Here is a 17553-nt window from a genome sequence, read left to right on the forward strand (position 1 = left end):
AGAAGCAGCCTTGAGAGCAGGGTCAGCAACTGCCCAAGGCACCATCTTTCCAATTTCTACTATAGCTGAGGAGTCAGGATGAGAAAAAGCATTGCTGTGTGGAGCCTTTTAAAGTTCCCCATCAAATGCAGTAAAACACACTATAGAGCAGCCTTAAAAACAAGGAGAAAACAAAGGCAAATATATCTCTGACACAGCAGTGACAGCCAAGAAGAGCTTGTCAGGCCTGGGTTCCTTCAAAGATGTTCACTGGGCCCTTTCACACTTTCAGTGCTGTTTGTTGAAGTATTAAGGAAGTGGGAAGGCATCCAGAAAACTGGTTCAACTCAGCTGACACGGTGGAGTTTGAAAAGGAGCAGGAAGGAGATGGAGATGTGCAGCACACTGCTGACCTGCCACCAGCTGGGGACACAGGGATGCATCATGCTGGTCCTGCTGGTGCAGACTGTGCTCAGAGATGTCCAGCAGCTGTTGGAAGGGATGATGGAATAACATCTCACAGCTGCTACTAGGGTTGGGTTTTTTTTTTGTCCTCATGAAATAAGGAGATGGATTTTTGTGGTAGCCTTCAAGAAGCTCTTGACCCAGCTGGCTATAAGGAGTGAAAGTGCTCCACAACAGTGTATTGCCCTGGAATACATGGACAATCTGTAACAGTGAATCGATTGTAATTTGTCAGATCTGAGCAGAGCTGTGTCCTCTTCTTCCAAGCTTCTGCAAGCTTTGCAGATGCTGTGTGAGAATTACTTGTGAGCTGTAATGTCTATAGTGGTAAAACTCATAACAGACACACAGGGTGAAGATTGAAGAGTTCTCATTTGTGGTTGCTACAGACGTTCTTTGTCATGGCCCTTACTGTAACTTTATTGTAATTTAACTACATTTTTAAAGTCCAAGCAACCCACAATTATAACCACTGTGTCACCACCCAAGATTCAAAACTCAGCTCAGAATCAATGAGGTTATAACTGCATATAACCTCCTCCTGCAATTTAACACCAAGGGGAGTTGGCATGAGAAGACACTTACCTATCTTCTCAGGTAATGCAGAATTTATTATAGCACCCCTCCCTTTTCCTCTTCCCTTTTATGTGGTTTGTATAGCTCTCACAAACTACAAGTTATACATAGAAAGTAAAGCAATAAACTAGTTTGAAATATGAAGCTACATTCAGAATTTTTTGGATGAAAGTAGCTTTGTTAGTTTAGGGTATTGGTCTACTTTGAGAAGTGGTAGAGGTGGAACATTGCTTGTGATATCTTCTTTCATCTGAACTTTGGGGGCTGAGCCCAGTAATTGAATCAAATGATGTTTAAGTTGAATTATCCCTATAATTTTTGTGTTTCTTTATTATTGTTACATATGCATCAGTTCTAACTGACTGAAATTTTTTTTCATAATTAAGCTTTGAAATACCTGAGAATTATTCCCTCAGCAATCAAAGGATGCGGCATGCGTTTTCAACAGTCTTCATTAAATTTAAGTATTTAAGTCATTAATGTAAAACATGAATTTACACCTTCGCAGAAATGACACCACTGACTTCAAAAGGCACGACTAAGCTGTCATGAGATGTTGGACAGATGCCAGTTTCTTTAGGTACTACCACATTACTTCTGATCTCCTTTCTGTTGCCATATTCAAGTTGCTGCCTTGTCATGTAAGCAAATCTTGGACTCATAGCCTTGAGTCCATAGCAAAGCATCTTCTCTGGTCTTTCACTCTCCAGCCCCAAAAACATTTCTTGACATTTTTTAGTGGATCAGAAGATCTGTGGAACTCAGTCCAGCTCCATCCTCACAGTTGTTCTGGTTGTATCTCAGGAACTCACTTCAGAACTGGAGTGTCTAAACAATTTTTGCCTGGCTTTAAGGCATGGACAGTGATTAGCAGAGCTGGGAGGAAATATCCTTGTATCTACTGAGTTCTTTTTGCTTCTAGACATCTGCCTTCCTTCCCATGCAACCCTGAAACGAATATGCCTGTCTCTTAGTCTGTATTTCATGTGTGGTATTGTGGAGAGAGCTCATTACAAGCTCAAGCGTAGACAGCACTCAGCTGCAAGTGCAAACATATCGGGAACGTCTGTGTTGCATTAGGATCTTTACAGAAATCATTGAAACACAGCCAAGGTGGCTTCACAGGCTCAGTGTTATCCCAGCACTTGTTGGTTCAACTGTTCTTAAAAATGTAGGAGTTTGGGAGAGCATGGATGTCAGCACCAGTAAAGATTTGCAGTGCATCAAGTGGCAGGAAATAGGCAAGTTGATTCCGAGCTCAGGCAATCTTCTCTTTGCTTGAGCCTTCTAGAAGAACTTCAGGGAGAGAAGCGTAGTGAGCTGTGGTAGGAGGCAACTCTGGGGAGCCGCTAGCTGTTGTATTTCACAATCCCAGAGCTGCACTGCACATCCATCACCACCTCCTGTCCTCAACCGAGCTGTGAGGGGCTTCCACCAGCCCAGTGAAACGCCTCCAGGGCCTGGAGCTGGCCCATCAGGAAGGATGGGAAGCAAATGTGAAATGAGTTGCATTGCAGGCTTTGCAATGGTTGTGAGGTCTCCTATTTGAAGTTTCCCAGGCCACAGAGCTCAGGCAAAGCATCTGAAAGAACAAGAGCTGTCTTAGCTTACCAGATGTGTCAAATCAGTGCAATCTCCATCATGACAGGGAATTAGTCTGGTAAGTAGGAAACATGTAATTTTGCTTGACAACTGTTGGTTCAGTTCACAGAATTCATTGCTGCACAATGAGTAGATTCCTCCTGGGGGAAACACAGCCAGACTGCTCCAGATGCCTGTATGGTGTGCACCAGATCCTAATGGGAACATGTGGGATCCACAGCTGCTCCTTCACACACCTTCACAACCCTTTCCCTGTCTGTTTTCTCACTCTAAACACGTCTAGAGCTTCAGTCTATAGAAAGTAGACCCAAATTGACTCTTGCTCAAATTGACTTGGTCATGTGGACACAGCCAACAGCCTCAGCCTTTTTGGGGTGTCTCACTTGAGACTTTGAATTTTAGGCACATGAGTCTCACTGTGGGTTTCTGGAACTTTCACTTACTTGTCTCTTCTTCCTCTCTATTCTTTCTTTTAAGCCTGTCCACCTGACACCTGCTCTGGCCACCTTACTCTTCAGACATGGGTCAGCCCATCAGGGTCTGGGATGGCAAATGTGACAGAAGATGTGGAGAAGTACAACATTATCCGTGGCTTAGTGAGGCATTTCTGTGTCCTTTTGGTAGAAAATATGACCATATTACCTTCCAGCTGACCAGCATTGAACTGAATACTCTCAGGAGATCAGGAGCATCTTTACAGTATCATATCAAAGCATTTGCTCTTAAGTTTCCAAAAACCTGATGTCTCAAGCAAAACTCATCTTTGTTTTGTCCACAGGCAAGTGCAACCTCTGCTTCACTCTCAATTTGCATCCAAAACATTAAAGAAACATAGGTTCATCAACACGTCCATGAGTTTTTAGTAAGCTGGGGTTCTGCTTTCTGACAGCTCTGCTTAGGCTGACATATGTTCCTGCCCTTCTGTGCAGGAATGAGTCTCTTCATTTCCATGAAAACCTCCATGGTGAGGAGTTTCCTTTTATTCCTGCACTTATCCTGAATTGCTCCATAAAAGTCATTGATGAGAGCTGGAATTATCTTCAGATTTTATAACTTGGCTAAAAAAAATCTGGCTGCAAGCTAAATCTTGACGCATAAATCTCAGCCAAGAAATAATTTAGTTTCTCTCTTTCCATCAAAACACCAAACAACTCGGCCCACTCCCAAACAGTTGCAAAGTTCTCAATGGTAAAAGGATATTTTAGGAAGGGATTGAATAAAGCAATGTTACTAAGTGGCAGAGTCTCTAGGGTGGGGAGAATGTGGAAGGAAAAACATTTGGAATTATGCAATTTCTTAGGACTTTTTTTTTTGTTTGTTTTTCTTCACTTGAAACACCTCACGAGTATCTGGAGGGAGCAGGATAGATCATCAATATGATTGAGTTTTAGTAACACTGACTGCCATGGGAAGTGTAGGTGTGTCTGTGTGCCAGTACAGGGATGTACTTATTAACAGGATTCAGCAGAGCAAGGCAGAACTGAGAGATCACCTGGATGGGGCTCAGATTAAACAAATTGATCATCCAGTCTCATCAGCTGAGTTTGTGTTGCACTTTACATGTACTAACCCTAAACCCCATCTAGCTGACAAAGAGAGGCCTCAAGTACCTGCAGGAAATGGTCTTTACCATTCCCTCTAAATGATTAGTGCCATGTTCTTGCTGTGCTCTTCCAGATTAGCTCACACTCCCATTAATTTCTGACCTAGGTAATGAGTGAGAATAAAAGCTTTCTTCCATTCCTGTAAAAACCCCTTTTGTATTCTTCTGCTGGCTTTTCTGTTCATTTACTGACCCTTAGGTCCAGAATAATAAAGTCATGACCATAACCATGTTGTTACCCAACCACCCACACCCATTTTGTTGGTGAAAGGGGCCTGAGGAATGATTTGTTTTATTTTCAATGGCCCAATAAAGGCAATTGCTAGAAGTTGTCCCTTTGACTATACTTGCAATCTTGGTCTTGGGACCATGGACATTGCTCCTGTATCTGAGCTGTATCTAAGCCACGTTCTCAAAGCCAGGATTTTCCCCTTCTTGCATAAGGTAGACTTAAGTGCCTTGATCAGTGATACAGAAAGATACAATTTTTATGTTGCAAACTTGTATTGACTAAATCCCTCAGTATTGAAAGTTCAATCAGTCACTTGATCCAGTGATGGGCAGTTTGTCCAGGATCCTTACTGAACAGTATGTTTCCAGATTGCAGGAGGCCAGGCTGCAGTTATGGGCAATGCCTACCAGCACCTAAGGAAAAACCTGGTTTCTGGGCTCATACTCTGAATTTGCACAGAGAAGCACTGTGGCCATTCTGCAAGCAAGTGAAGTATCTGCCCACGAGTCCTGGCTCTGCTATGGCTCCTGTCCCATACACACTATTCAGGCTTTAAATATAGACCTTTCTGGATTAGATTATAATGACTCAGAGACTCTATAAATCACAGATGTTCTGCAATCCATTTTTGGAGACAGGGAATCGAAGCACAGGAAAGCTATTCACTGGACCTACTCTCCCCTAACTGGTTATTGCCCCCACTGCAGTGGAGACCTCCAGTCCTATTCCTCTGATTAAGATGAGCATTTTATCTGCCCTCTTTGATGAGGTGTGAAGTGCACGTGTTGCTTAATGAGAACAAGCTGTTCAGATTACACAGCTCAGAATGATAGAGATTTTGCTCTTCCGCATTTTCATTGCCAAAAGACAGGGCAAGTGTCCTAATTATGGGACTAGACTGGAACCCAAGCCCTGATTTCCTCAGAGTGGGTTTGCCATTTTACTTTTGTCTTTTTATTTTTTTTTTTTAATTCTGTGATGTTAGGCAATTTTTGTGGAGTTGTGTGGATGGTGACTGGTGTGGGTACTGTGATTGCTGCTGCAGGAGGGTTGTGAGGCAATCCAGTTCATCTCTTCTTCAAGGCTGCCCATTCCCTGGCCCTTGCTATTGCTAAAGTGCTGCAATACAAAGCTGGTGAAAGTACAGATAACTTCTGTGTCAGAGAAATATGGGAGAAGCATAACAAATTCCACAGAAGAATTTTGGACTGATAGAGAAAATTAATCTCATAATCATGTTTAAAGCATACACAAACAGTAACAGACTTACAGGGGGATGCATTTGGTGCCTATCCCTAAGTATTTGGCCAGGGACAATAGCAGATTTTACAGGTAAAAAGACATAACAGCAGGACATGATAAGATTTTTCAGATCTCAGTGCAGTTATTCATGAAAGAGCCAAACCCCAAGGCAGTGCATGATTGAACTGCAGCTCGAAGGTATCACCATGTACTCACTGTGCACTGGTGTGGCACTTGCTATGTAATTATCTCTCTCCAGCACAATTATTAACATAGGATTAAACAGTTGAGAGCCACACTGCAACATTAACCAGCAGTGGGGTGTGTGCTCTGTAATTTAGATGCTTGCAGGGAAGAGTTCACCGCAGGGCATCCACCAGCACTGTGAGCGTTTTGTCCTGTGTAACTGTGGCTGCAGTCCTTCTCCTGAAATCAGGCTGGAAGGAGTGCTCCAGGCTTGTGTGTATGAGGAGGCCTGACTCATCCCTCCCTTATGACCTTATTTTCCATGGACATTGTAGCCAGCCCTGTGTGAAAAGCTTTTCCCTGTATAAGGTAGTGAGTTGTGCAGCACATGGTGGGAGTTTCTGTGTCTGTATGAAATGCAGCAAAACAACAGGGAGAGATTTTGTCCAGTAAATACAAAATTGGATTTCAAATATGACTCTGTATTTCCTTGACCTTGTATTTCTGTTGAGAATTGAAATAGTGTCCCAGGAATAGAACTTGATCTGAGGAATTTACTAGAGTGAAAACAGCTTTTGTCTCCTATAGAAACAGTCATTAATGCCCAAAATGCTTAGGGCCATCTGAGCACATGCAAGCAGGAGGGTTGTCCCCTAAATACCACATCTTTCCACCTTGAAAACTGCCTATTTGCCAAATCCTGCCATCTTCAAGATAGCCTGTTGTCATTTATCCCACCCAGGGTGGTCTGGGGCCCTTTCAGGATTTCCAGCCCACGCAGCAGCCAGAGCTGTGGACAGGCTGCTCTGGGCTGCCTGGTGGGACAGGAATATCTGTGAGTAGCAGTGAGCTCCCCTCAGCCAGATGTTAGTGCTTGGAGCTTGTTATTCAGAGCTGCTGATTAGTCTCTCAGGCATTTGGTGCCTTTCTCAGCACTGACATTAGTCAGAGAGCGACTGCAGATTGCAGATGTTTGTTTTTCCTTCCCTTTGTCCTTGTTTTTTCAGCCTCACCAAGGTTTTTCCACTTCACCCCATGGCAACCTGTGGCACTTCCATGCTTGCATGGGGGCTGGACCTGGTCCTCAGCCCTGCTGGCTCCATCATCTCTGGCTGCTGGCATGGGGCACAGCAAACAGCTCCTTGCTGAGGTCTCCTCTTTGCTCTGGGCTTGCAGAGCAGCTCAGGAGCATTTGCAGATGCCCTTTGTCAAGCCCGTGTGTTTCAGCCAGCCTGAGTTCAATGCTGCTGCCGTCATTTCCAGACGGGTTTCACAAATCCTTTGCTGCTTGCAGGGAAAGGCTTCGTTAGAGCCTCTTGTCCTGCTCCTGCCATGTCAGGGGTGTCTCCACTGTGTGCGTAAGCACCGTGTTGGAGTTATTTCCTTACTATTCAACTCAGTTTTAGTGCCTGATTCCGTGCTCTAAATTAGTTCCTCTGACTCATCCTCCAGAGGAATTTCTGTCTCTGTAAAGACTGTAGAAAAAGATTAGAAAGCCGATGTTTCCTACCCAGGACTGAGGTTACATATTTTAGCAGGGTGATGCAAAGACTACCACAAGTGACCCACCAAACACAGATAAATACAAGTCTGAGTGTGGCCTTTTCACTCCCCATGCTCTTCTGGACCCAAATAGACTTGGGAAATAAAGTGAAATGTCTCCAGAAGTTTCTATGGATGCTCAGGGGAGATGTGAACATTCTGCCTCCCCAGTGGCACCGTAGGGCAGCAGGTTACCTCAGGGCACCTGCAATTTCTCCTTGAAATCCAGAAGCCATGCACAGCAGCAGGGCATGCTCAGGGCTTCCAGCTGAGCCTTCAGCCAAGGAAACCCTATCTGTTTGTAAAGGCAGCTGAGCTGCAGCAGCTTGTGTGCTGTGTGAAGCCAACACATCCAGAGCAGAGAGATTTATAGGGGAACTTGACTTTTATAGATCTTGCATTAACTTTAAACATTTGCCTTTCTCAGCATGGGTTCTCCCCCTGTGCATACAAATGCCCTTGGGTATGATATATTTTCTGGGGAGGAGACATGGCCTCCAGTTACATTAAATGTCCATTTCTTTGCTTTCTTGAGAGGCAGCATTTAGTGCATTGCAGTCACGCTGTGGCTGTTTGCCAGTACCCACCCACAGCCTGCTGGGATTTGCTCAGATTCTCTTTCCCATTTTGACTTACAGGACACAGAAACAAAGGTTCTCTTCATATTCTATATAACACCATAACATTTATTTTATTATTTATTTACTGATCCCAGTTCTTCCCTCCTCAGCGACAGAGGATGTGGGCTCTAAGAATTTGCACTTTGAACTTGCTGAGGAGTACAGGGAGGTCTGGCATGGCCTTACCCTCAGGAGGTTCTGAATTCCTTGAGACCTTTATCAACCTTTTTTCCACGTGTCCCCTGTTCTCCCACAGTCCATGTCTTCTACCTGTTCTTTTGTGCCCCTTACACCCATGTTTAAGTAAACCTCAGCTTACAGACATCCCTGCAGCACCTGCCACACCAAAACACCAGTCACCTCTGTCAGGACTCCCAGGGAACCCTATAAGTTGTAATACATTAGACTGAAGTAAGTCATACCTGATGTAAAAACCCCAAACCAGCTATATAATGCTACTTTAAACCAGTGTTGTTCTCATGCAAATTAATACTGGTAAAGATAAATATTTTTCTTCACCATCTGATGCTGGTTCTCAGCTCCAGCTGCATCTGGGGATGATATATTTGGATATACTGTACTTCCTTCACTGCTACTGTGCTATAAGGTGTATGCCCTCTACTTGACAGGACCACTAAAATAAAGTAGGTTTCTAGAAGCTGCTGTAACACAAGGTAAAGGTCAGTTAATTAAAAAATTTCAATAAATAGGAGAAAATCATAAGATGCTGTGCTGCTCTGATCTTTCTCCTTTCCCTGAGTTCCCACCAGTGAGAAGGAAGGACACAATACACTTTGATTTTGGATCTTTCTGGTTTTATCCCTTCCTTGGTATTTAATTAGTTCTCTGTGTGTATGTGTGGGGGGAATGGTGATCTAATCTTATTGAAATACAAGCCAAGTAAAACAAGTTTAGATGGAGACATGGTCACACAGCAACTTTCAGTCAGAGAACAATACACTCAGGGTAAGGTATATTAGCAAAGTAGTTTTAGGCATATCAGACCTTATTGGTTTTATTGTGACAATAGTGATACTAGGTGGGAAAAAGCTGAGTTGAAAATTAAAGTGGATAGCAAGTTTTGGTAACTTTAGTAGCAGTGGCAATGGAAAGGTTCTGTACATATTGTTGGGAAAAAACGGCTTCTCACAGAGACTTTTGAAGCCCTGCTCACTGAAACTGCAATCAGCTCTGAGACAAAAAAAAAAAAAAAAAAAAAAAAAGGTGGCTGTAATTTGGACATTTTCAGTGTTCAGGCAGAGCAAAATGCAGAAATCTCTTAAGCAGCCTGTCTTGTAAGGTAGACTTAAACAGACATTTGCTTGTTAAAATCATGGAGGAAAGCTTTTGTTTGTCCTTCCTCAAAACATTTTCCTTTAAGCTCAGCTGAGTAGTGCATTTTAACATTCAGGATCATTTACCTGTACTGGAGCAGCTTAATCCAGACCTGCACTGTTCTCCTGACCTGGAGCAGGGCAGAGGTGTGTTGGGAACACCCACCAGCCTGCGTGGTGTTATGAGGAGCAAAGGCAGACCCTGCATTGGCTTGGCTTGTGTTTCTGCCTTGCAAGAGCCGTGCTGAGAGCCTGGAGCTCGCTGTCCTGGCAGTGAGCTCTGTCCATCCCCTGTGACAGGGGTGCAGAGCCAGGAGTGGGGTCCTGGCTGCTGTCGCTGCTTTTTTGCACAATGCATCATGTGCCACCCCACGGTTCTTTACTCCACTGGCCAGCCTGACAAGTTTTGGTGGAGGGAGTCCGAGGAGGGTGATGTGAGGCTGGCAGAGTTGCACAGGGGTTAAACCGAGGGCTCCAAGACCCTGTGCTTCGCCAGCCCTGACCCATGTCGGCAGGCACACATTGCTGGGAGCGGGGCTGGGAAGCTCCTGGGGATGCAGAAGGCGCAAGGGATGGGGCAGGTGCGGCTGAGCCGAGCTCAGCGGAGGAGCAAGAGCTCGGCTGCTCCTGCTGAACAACCCGAGCCCTCCCTGCAGCTCCCCTCCCGATTCACCGCCGCATTCCTGTGGCATCCCGGGCCAATGGCTCGGAGGAATCTGTTCCAGGGAAAAGAGGCAGGAGCCGCGTCCCTCCTGTGCCTCAGCGCCGGGGAAAAGCAGCGGGCCGGCTCTTGTGTGCCTCCCTTGCTGACTGCGTGGTCAGTGAGCAGAGGAAAGGAACTTGGAGATGCCCCAGAGTGAGGTCGTACCCTCTTGATTTATTTTTCTCTTCCTGGAGACCTTCTGTCTCCCACTGCCTGGGCAGGGAATTTAGGGATTTACTGTCAGGACTGACTTATCTGCTCACTTGGCACGGGTGAGGTGCCTGTGGTAGGCAGTCTGGCTCATACCCTACACCTTTTTTTCTCTCTTTCTTGTCCTCCAGATTAGTGTTTCTATACTCGCTAAACCATTGACTTTTTTCCTTCAAAAGTATAGGGAATAAGGTGTTGATCCCTTCCTGGGCACTGACAGTGGCTGTGATGACATATTCCCATTTCCAATCCTGGCAGAAGTGACTCGGTGTGACTGTCACTCTGTATCTTTGTTTCCACTCTCTCAGCAGCATCTCAGGGCTCCAAGTGCCAGGGGAAAGCAATGCCTCAGGACGAGCTCTAGGTGTGGTTTTGGGGCCAGGGACCTCTCTTCTCTGCATGGCTGAGGCTCTTCTCACCAGTTCTCAAGTGCCCTGTAATGACCCTGCATCCTATAAATCCACCCCCAGCCAGAGCAGTGTAAGGGCTGTGAGTTTGAAGGGGAAGTGTGGGGTTTGGAAATGGATGCCAGCAACACCCACTGCAGATGAGAGCCACCAGCAGCTCAGATACTTTCACATTAAGCAGTGATTTGATGCAGGTCAGAACAAAGCTCTTTTTAAAGACCCACAGGTGTCCATGCACATGGATTTGGGTCTGTTTCCAGGGCAAGTCTCTCCAAACTCCAAGAAAATTATCTGTAGCCTGCCCTTGCAGCCTGCTCTGGGAAGTCAGTGCCATTCAGATGCCATTTGATGGGACTCATGGTGAGATCCATCCCAGTCTGAGATAGTTATCTAGGCAGGAGTCTCCAAAGGTGGTCCACTGAAGGGAAGTGTCTAAGGTATGCAAGATATCTCCTCCAGGATGTGTCCATTCCTCTCTGATGACTGTTGGGAAAGATGATGTCCCCTGACTAGCTGCATCTAAGGAGCTTAAAGAGAAAATCTGGTTTCAGTGAGGAGTGAAATGAGGAAGAAAAACAGTGCTGAGACATCTTGGGGTGGGTGTAGCCTGGCAGAGGCTTCCTGTAGGCAGTGCTTCATACCCCGAAGAAATCCCCATCTCTATTATTTTGAATGGAGAGTTGTGCTACAAACATTACATTTCCTGTGGCAAATGCTGACCCAGCATTCAGCAAGGTAACAACAGCCACAATTCCTTTCTCCATCCAGGTCCTATGCATCTTGCTGATTCATATGAGGTCTCCTAGGGTGAAATCCCAGCTCGCCTCCATTAATGCCAGTGATGTTGGATATACCCTTGGGATTCTAATTCTGTACCTCTGAAAGTGCTGTTCTTGCAGCAAGCAAAGGTGGTTAAACTCAGCACTGCCATGCCCCCACCACTTCACCCAACACGATGCTTCAACAGTGCTGACAGGGACTTTTCCACACTTCAGCACGAGTGTTAGTCTTGGCTGAAAAATCCCAGTAACTGGAGGTTAAGTCACTCCATCCCAAACCCAATACTCCCCTCTGCCAGACCTCTCCCACTATTCTTTGATTCCTTGTCTTTCTTTCCATGCAACACACTCACTCCCACTGGAAAGACTTTCAGGTAGTGGGATCCAGTGTTTTTAGCAGTGTTGTCATAAGGATCATGCATGAAGAGATAGCTGGGACTCAACATCTCTCCCTTGGGTAGGTGAAGGGCAAGACTTGGGTGCCACTGCTGGGTTTTCAGTGACTTCAGTTCTGTAACACTGACTTCAACCACTTATGGACATTTTGTGGTGGATGAGCACTACCATCACACCCTTATGCATGGCACCTTTATCCACTGTGCCACTCAGATCAAGCTTGTAGAAGGCAAGTGTGTGTCTGTCAATAAGAAAAGTGTATATATTTCAATTATATATATATATATATATATATATATATATATATATATATATATATATCAGTTCAGGATGTTTGGAAAGGGGTTTGCATGCCTATAATGTAATGCTCCAAAATTAGTTTGTTAGGTTAATGATTGGGCTGGATGATCTTGGAGGTCTTTTCCTACCTCAATGATTCTGTGATTCTATTCCATTTGTTACATTGCTGATTTCTTTGGCAGATTTTGTAAATCTCCTAGATATGGTGAAACTTTAAACTTGGTATATTTTTGGCATGGTTTCTCAGACAAATACTCAAATATATTTAATATGCAGTTTCACAGCTGTAGGCTGTCTGGGATAAATCCTCAGGATCTGTATAGTTCTTCTGTCACCTTTCTCATTACATCTCCTGGTACTGTTCTAAACCTGAGTGTAGCACTGCTGAGGATGCCTTCCTAAGAAAACTGTGGAACAAGCAGACATGCAGACAGATCTTCAGACCAAACAACTCTTCTGAATTATGGGTCATTAGGAAATTCAAATTTTTGAAGAGAATTTGAAAAATTACCTATAAGGTTTGCCTAAGGAACCATTTCCTAGTCCTTCTCTTCATTTCCCAAGCACTCAAGTAGCAACTTGGCCTGGTTAACTTCTCACCAGCTTGTTCAGCAGCTGGGTTAGTTGTCCAGGCTGTGCTGAGCTCACAGCTGTCACAGTTACACAGTTCTCAGCACCAGTTTAAGGATAATTTGGTTTCAGCCAGGTGAATCACAGCCCTGGTAGTAACAGCAAGGGCAGGGCAGCGCTCACATTTAAATATAATCATCATCATCATCATCCCCACTGCAGAGTCCTGTGAAAAATGCTGTTTGTAACCAGCCAGTAAGAATGAGAGGACTTTGCCTTAGTATTTTCCCTCATCTAGAAGGAACCAAGTGTTTGTTTTCCAGCTGGTAGTCTTGCTATTGCAGGCAGGCATCCAGTTATCAAGCTGGGCTCTTCCTATCACCTACCCTGCTGGCAAACAAAGCTGTGCATTTCAGATAATACCTCCGTTTTTTAGAACTGTGTTGCTCCCGTGATGTCTCTGGATATCTCCAGATAATTTAAGCACTGAACAGTGTGTTTCAGACTGGAGAGTGAGGACTGTAGAAAAACTGTATAAGCAAATGAGCTGATAGTGTTTGAGAAGTTTGAGTGGCTCTGTAGAGCAGGTCTACCTCTGATGACAGAGGACCAAACTCAAAATGTTTGGGAGTTTCTCTGGGATGAGGATAATACTATCCCAGATGTCTGCTATTCCCCCATCAGCCAGCCCAGACAGATGAAATGCAGTTGAGTTCACACAACCTCCCACTTCAGCAGCATGAAGTGTTTGTTCCTCTGCACTGGACTCTGGCATGGGCCATGCCTACCACTGCATCCATGGAAAATGCAGGAAATCTCTTGTGAAGTAGAGTTTCCACCTCATGTCTTCCCAACAAACACATTTCCCTAACTCAGTGTCCTCCTTTACGGGGATTTAAATTCAAGAAGTGTTCTGCTTGAGGTTTTGCAAGGGTTTGGCAAACACAAAAGCCAAGATGTGCTGGCTGTTTTCAAAGAGCTCTTGGAATGAACTGTGATCAAAACCAAACTCTCTTCTTTTCAACACAATTTCTGGCCCTTTATCTGTGAGCTCCCCATCTCGCTAGCATGCATTTATAAAAAAACCCCAGTGAGAAAACAGTTGGGGCAAGAATTTGCCATATAGCAAAACCCCACAGTGCTTTTGCACAAGGAACAAGAGCTTCCAAGGGAGTGGAAGCAGTTGCTGTGTTTGTGTTGACTGGCCATGGTTTCCCACTGCTGGGGGTTTCCAAAGCAAATGAAATGTTATTCATCAAGGCAGGCTCCCTCCCTAACTTTCAGTTGTTGAAAATACTACAAAGTAAGATGGAAAGAAACATGTAATCCTTCATCATCACAGTCAGGATTTACTTGTTTATTTGGATTCCCCCTCTGTTCCAAATGTTCTGCCAGAGAAAGCCCATCCAGACTCCAGGAGTGCTTGACACACATAGAAAAATTTCTAGATGTATTTAGAAGATAAATCCAGTAGAATACACTGCCTGTCCTCACAGTGCAGCAGCAAGATGAAATTCCCACATGCACAATAAAATATCTCAGGATTTTTTTGTAGAGAAAAAAAAAAAGCAGGAGGCACTGAGGAAAACTGATTTTGATGTGGATCTTCTAAATTAGAAACTTTTTGGTGGAGCTGTCCTTGAGGTTCAGGTACCTCCTCTTTTTTTACCTGGAAAGTGTGTTCCAGGTAGAAAAAGACAGAACTTGGTGTCTTTGTGGTCAGTAAAAGCAGAGGGTTGTGTTCAGAGGGTGATTCCTCCCTTTGCCCTAGGAGGTGCACAGCAGCCCCTGGAAGGGTGTCTCTCCCTGCAGATATTACAGGGGAAATGCAAAGAGAGGAGCCCAGACCTGAGTCTCACTTTTAACTGCTTAAGAGGAGGCAACTGAATCCCATCCCAGGTGAGGCTGTGTGCTGGGAACTGAACTCCTTTGCATTGAAACTACTCAGCAGCCCTTGTAGCTGGTGTTTGTCATAAGTGAAACCATAAACATACCCATGAGATAAGAGAGATCTTTTGTGTCATCCTAGGATGAGGAAGTAGATTTGTCCACCAGATGTTTTGCAACTGCACATCACCCAACCCAGTGAATTTGAAAATGCTCAGTGGGCTGTTCTTCTAGTGATGGCTTGGGGGCAGCACCTTTGAAACCACCTCTCTTTTTTATTTCCTAAGAGCCACTGGCATGAGTGATTGTCCAGAACTTGATATTCCTTCTGGGGGCAATACTGCAGTAAGTTGTGTAGGGTAGAGTTGGAGGGGCAGTTTCTAGGCAATTACCCCCTGTAATAACTTCTGTAAAAGTTATGGGATTGTGGATTCTCCTGTAGACTTCTGAGATCTTACCCTCTAGGGTTTTGTCTTAAACAAGCCAATATCATGAGGTGTTAAGATCTCTGTTCTTGGAAAGGCAAAATAACCAATTCTGTGTTTGGCAGGTGCTTCCTTATTTCACATGTTGACATAAAGAGCAAAGGGCAGGCTCTCGTCTCAGTTTGGGGTTTCTGAACCATTGCTAAGCTGAATCAAAACTAGAGCTTTCCAAAAGTGGCATCCCTTGACTCAAATTCCAGTTTAATACCAGAATTAAGGCAGCCTTTCTCCATAAACTCAATGTATCCTCAGTGTACTGGACAGGTCTGACAGAACAGTTCATAAAAGTAATTTTGAATTACTAGTATCATTAAGATCTACAATTTTGGGTCTTAACTAAATCCATAAGTGAAAGAGAGGATTTTACTTAAAAAGATATAAAAACAAAGTAAAAGTTCCCCCCCAAGAAGCATTCTGCTATTGAAAAGTTGTGAGGTGTTTTTTGCAATGCCTGAATTAACCCTTGCTGTGATAACTTTTTGTGTGAAGCTGACGTGCTGCTGTCCCCACAGCTCATGTGCTCCTCGGTGCAGAAGGCCCTGTTTGAGGAGGAGGACAGGGTGAAGAAGCTGCAGCAGAAGGTGGCGACGCTGGAGAAGCGCAACAAGCAGCTGCGAGACCGAGTGAAGAAAGTCAAGAGGTCTCTCCGGCAAGCCAGGAAAAACTCCAGGCACATGGAGCTGGTGAACCGAAAGCTCAGTGAGAAACTCTCCTCTGCTGGTGGTCAAATCCCCTATATCAACTCTTTGAAGCAGGAGAACTCCCATGGCACCTACCTTAAAGTATAATGCAAGGATAAGTGCTCAGGCCAATGGCAGTGGTGAATTTTGTCTGCATTAGATCAGGGTCTGGCCCTCACACCTTGTCCACGCTGTGCTTCAAACCTTGCATGGAAAATGAATCTGATCTTGCTTTAAACACAGTGCCAGTTTAAACAGGAATGCCAGCTGGATTTGGCACAGCCCAAAGCCATGTCCTTGCTGTTGTCAGTGGACACAGGACCAGACAGTCATCTGTGCTTCTCCTTCCTCACCCACCTCCACTTCCACCATCAGTTTTAGGTTGTCTTTGATGGAAGTGCCAGCCCAGCCCTCAGGGCCATTGCAGTCATTTGACACAGGAGCTCATCCTGACAGTTTACCTTCTCCTCGTGGGCTGGGTAAGCAAGGCTTCCGATTTAGAGATGGATGTGGTGGGAAGGATGAAAGCATGAATGCCCTTTGTTCCCTTATCACCCCCACGCTCTCAGCCTTGCTTGAGCTTGACTGAAGTCTTCATCCAGTGCCTGGGCATAGGCTGTGTCTGAGACAGGCAGTTTGTGCCTCTCTGCAGCACAAAATACAGATGTGGCCAAATTGTCTAAAGGCTCTTCCTCTATATCCTTAAATGTTCTAAATCAAATACACAACAGTTTTTATTTTTCCAAGTGCCTCAAGGCTCTCAGTGACTCCTTCAGGTGCCTTTATCATTGGTCAGCCAACTGGGTTGGAAACCACATCATTTTGGGATTGTGTTTAAGACCCAATCCTGGAGTCAGGAGTGGACTTAGCCTATGAGTGGGTGTTGGATCAGGCCCAGCAGGCAATTTCAGATCCCATTCTCAAGCAGGTTTAAGTTACAGTGTGGACAAAGCTTCAAGTTTTGTAGTCACTGTTTGAGGTATAATGGAGGTTGCTGGGCAGCCTCACTTAGTTACACTTAGAACCTGTAGAGACCACATCAATATCAACAGGGCATTAAAATTTAGGTAGTTTATATATGTATATATTTTAAAATCCTATAGAAAATATTTTTATTACACATTTGATATAGTCTAATTTCTTAAAATATGAAGTAAAACCTGTTTCTTGGTTATCTTGTAAAAAAAGAAAAGTCCATCATATCCTTTATTAGGCATTTACAAACTGACTTCTGCTCAAGTAGTGTGGATTTAGGCATCAGTATCTGTGGCTGATAATGTTAATGCTTGAAACTCTCCCTGCTCCTGGAAAAGCCCATATCAACTTTCAAATGTGAGCTTCAGTCCAAGCAGAACACAGAAGCTGACTCTCATTACCTTCCAGTTTTGCTCCTTTTGGAAATACTTTTTTTTTCCCTCTTGAAATAATATTGGCATTTCTTAAGATTCTGACTCCTCCACAAGCTCCACTGGTTTCAAAAGCTCCACCTCCCACATCACCACAATTTAAATTGTTTTCTGCTGGAGTCAGCAATGCTGTTTCCTGAGAATAACTACAGAACTTAGGCTTCCCTAGAAGCCATCAAGAGCTTTTAATTCCAAAATTTAGATCCATAGAAAATTAACTACATTTTATTCTTTTATTTTCTGATTTCTAAACTACTGTTTAAATAAATAAACTGGTTTTCCTATGATAGGTATTAAAAGCTTGTGTTTTAATTTTATGTTAATAAAAATATTCCCTCTGGTACTCATT

The 17553-nt window shown here is 44.3% G+C and overlaps 1 protein-coding gene across 1 annotated transcript in view; it reads left to right on the forward strand.

Moving 5' to 3' along the window:
• CCDC3 (coiled-coil domain containing 3) overlaps positions 1 to 17551 on the forward strand; it is a 34340-nt gene extending 16789 nt beyond the window's left edge. Inside the window, exon 3 of the mRNA XM_014883136.2 lies at positions 15631 to 17551. Coding sequence (XP_014738622.2) covers positions 15631 to 15906 — 276 coding nt within the window. The 3' untranslated portion in view covers positions 15907 to 17551. The remainder of the gene's footprint in view (positions 1 to 15630) is intronic.
• Positions 17552 to 17553: the final 2 nt, after the last annotated feature.

The sequence above is a fragment of the Sturnus vulgaris genome, chromosome 5, assembly GCF_052056855.1.
Source record: "Sturnus vulgaris isolate bStuVul1 chromosome 5, bStuVul1.hap1, whole genome shotgun sequence".
In the NCBI taxonomy this organism is placed as follows: Eukaryota; Metazoa; Chordata; class Aves; order Passeriformes; family Sturnidae; genus Sturnus; species Sturnus vulgaris.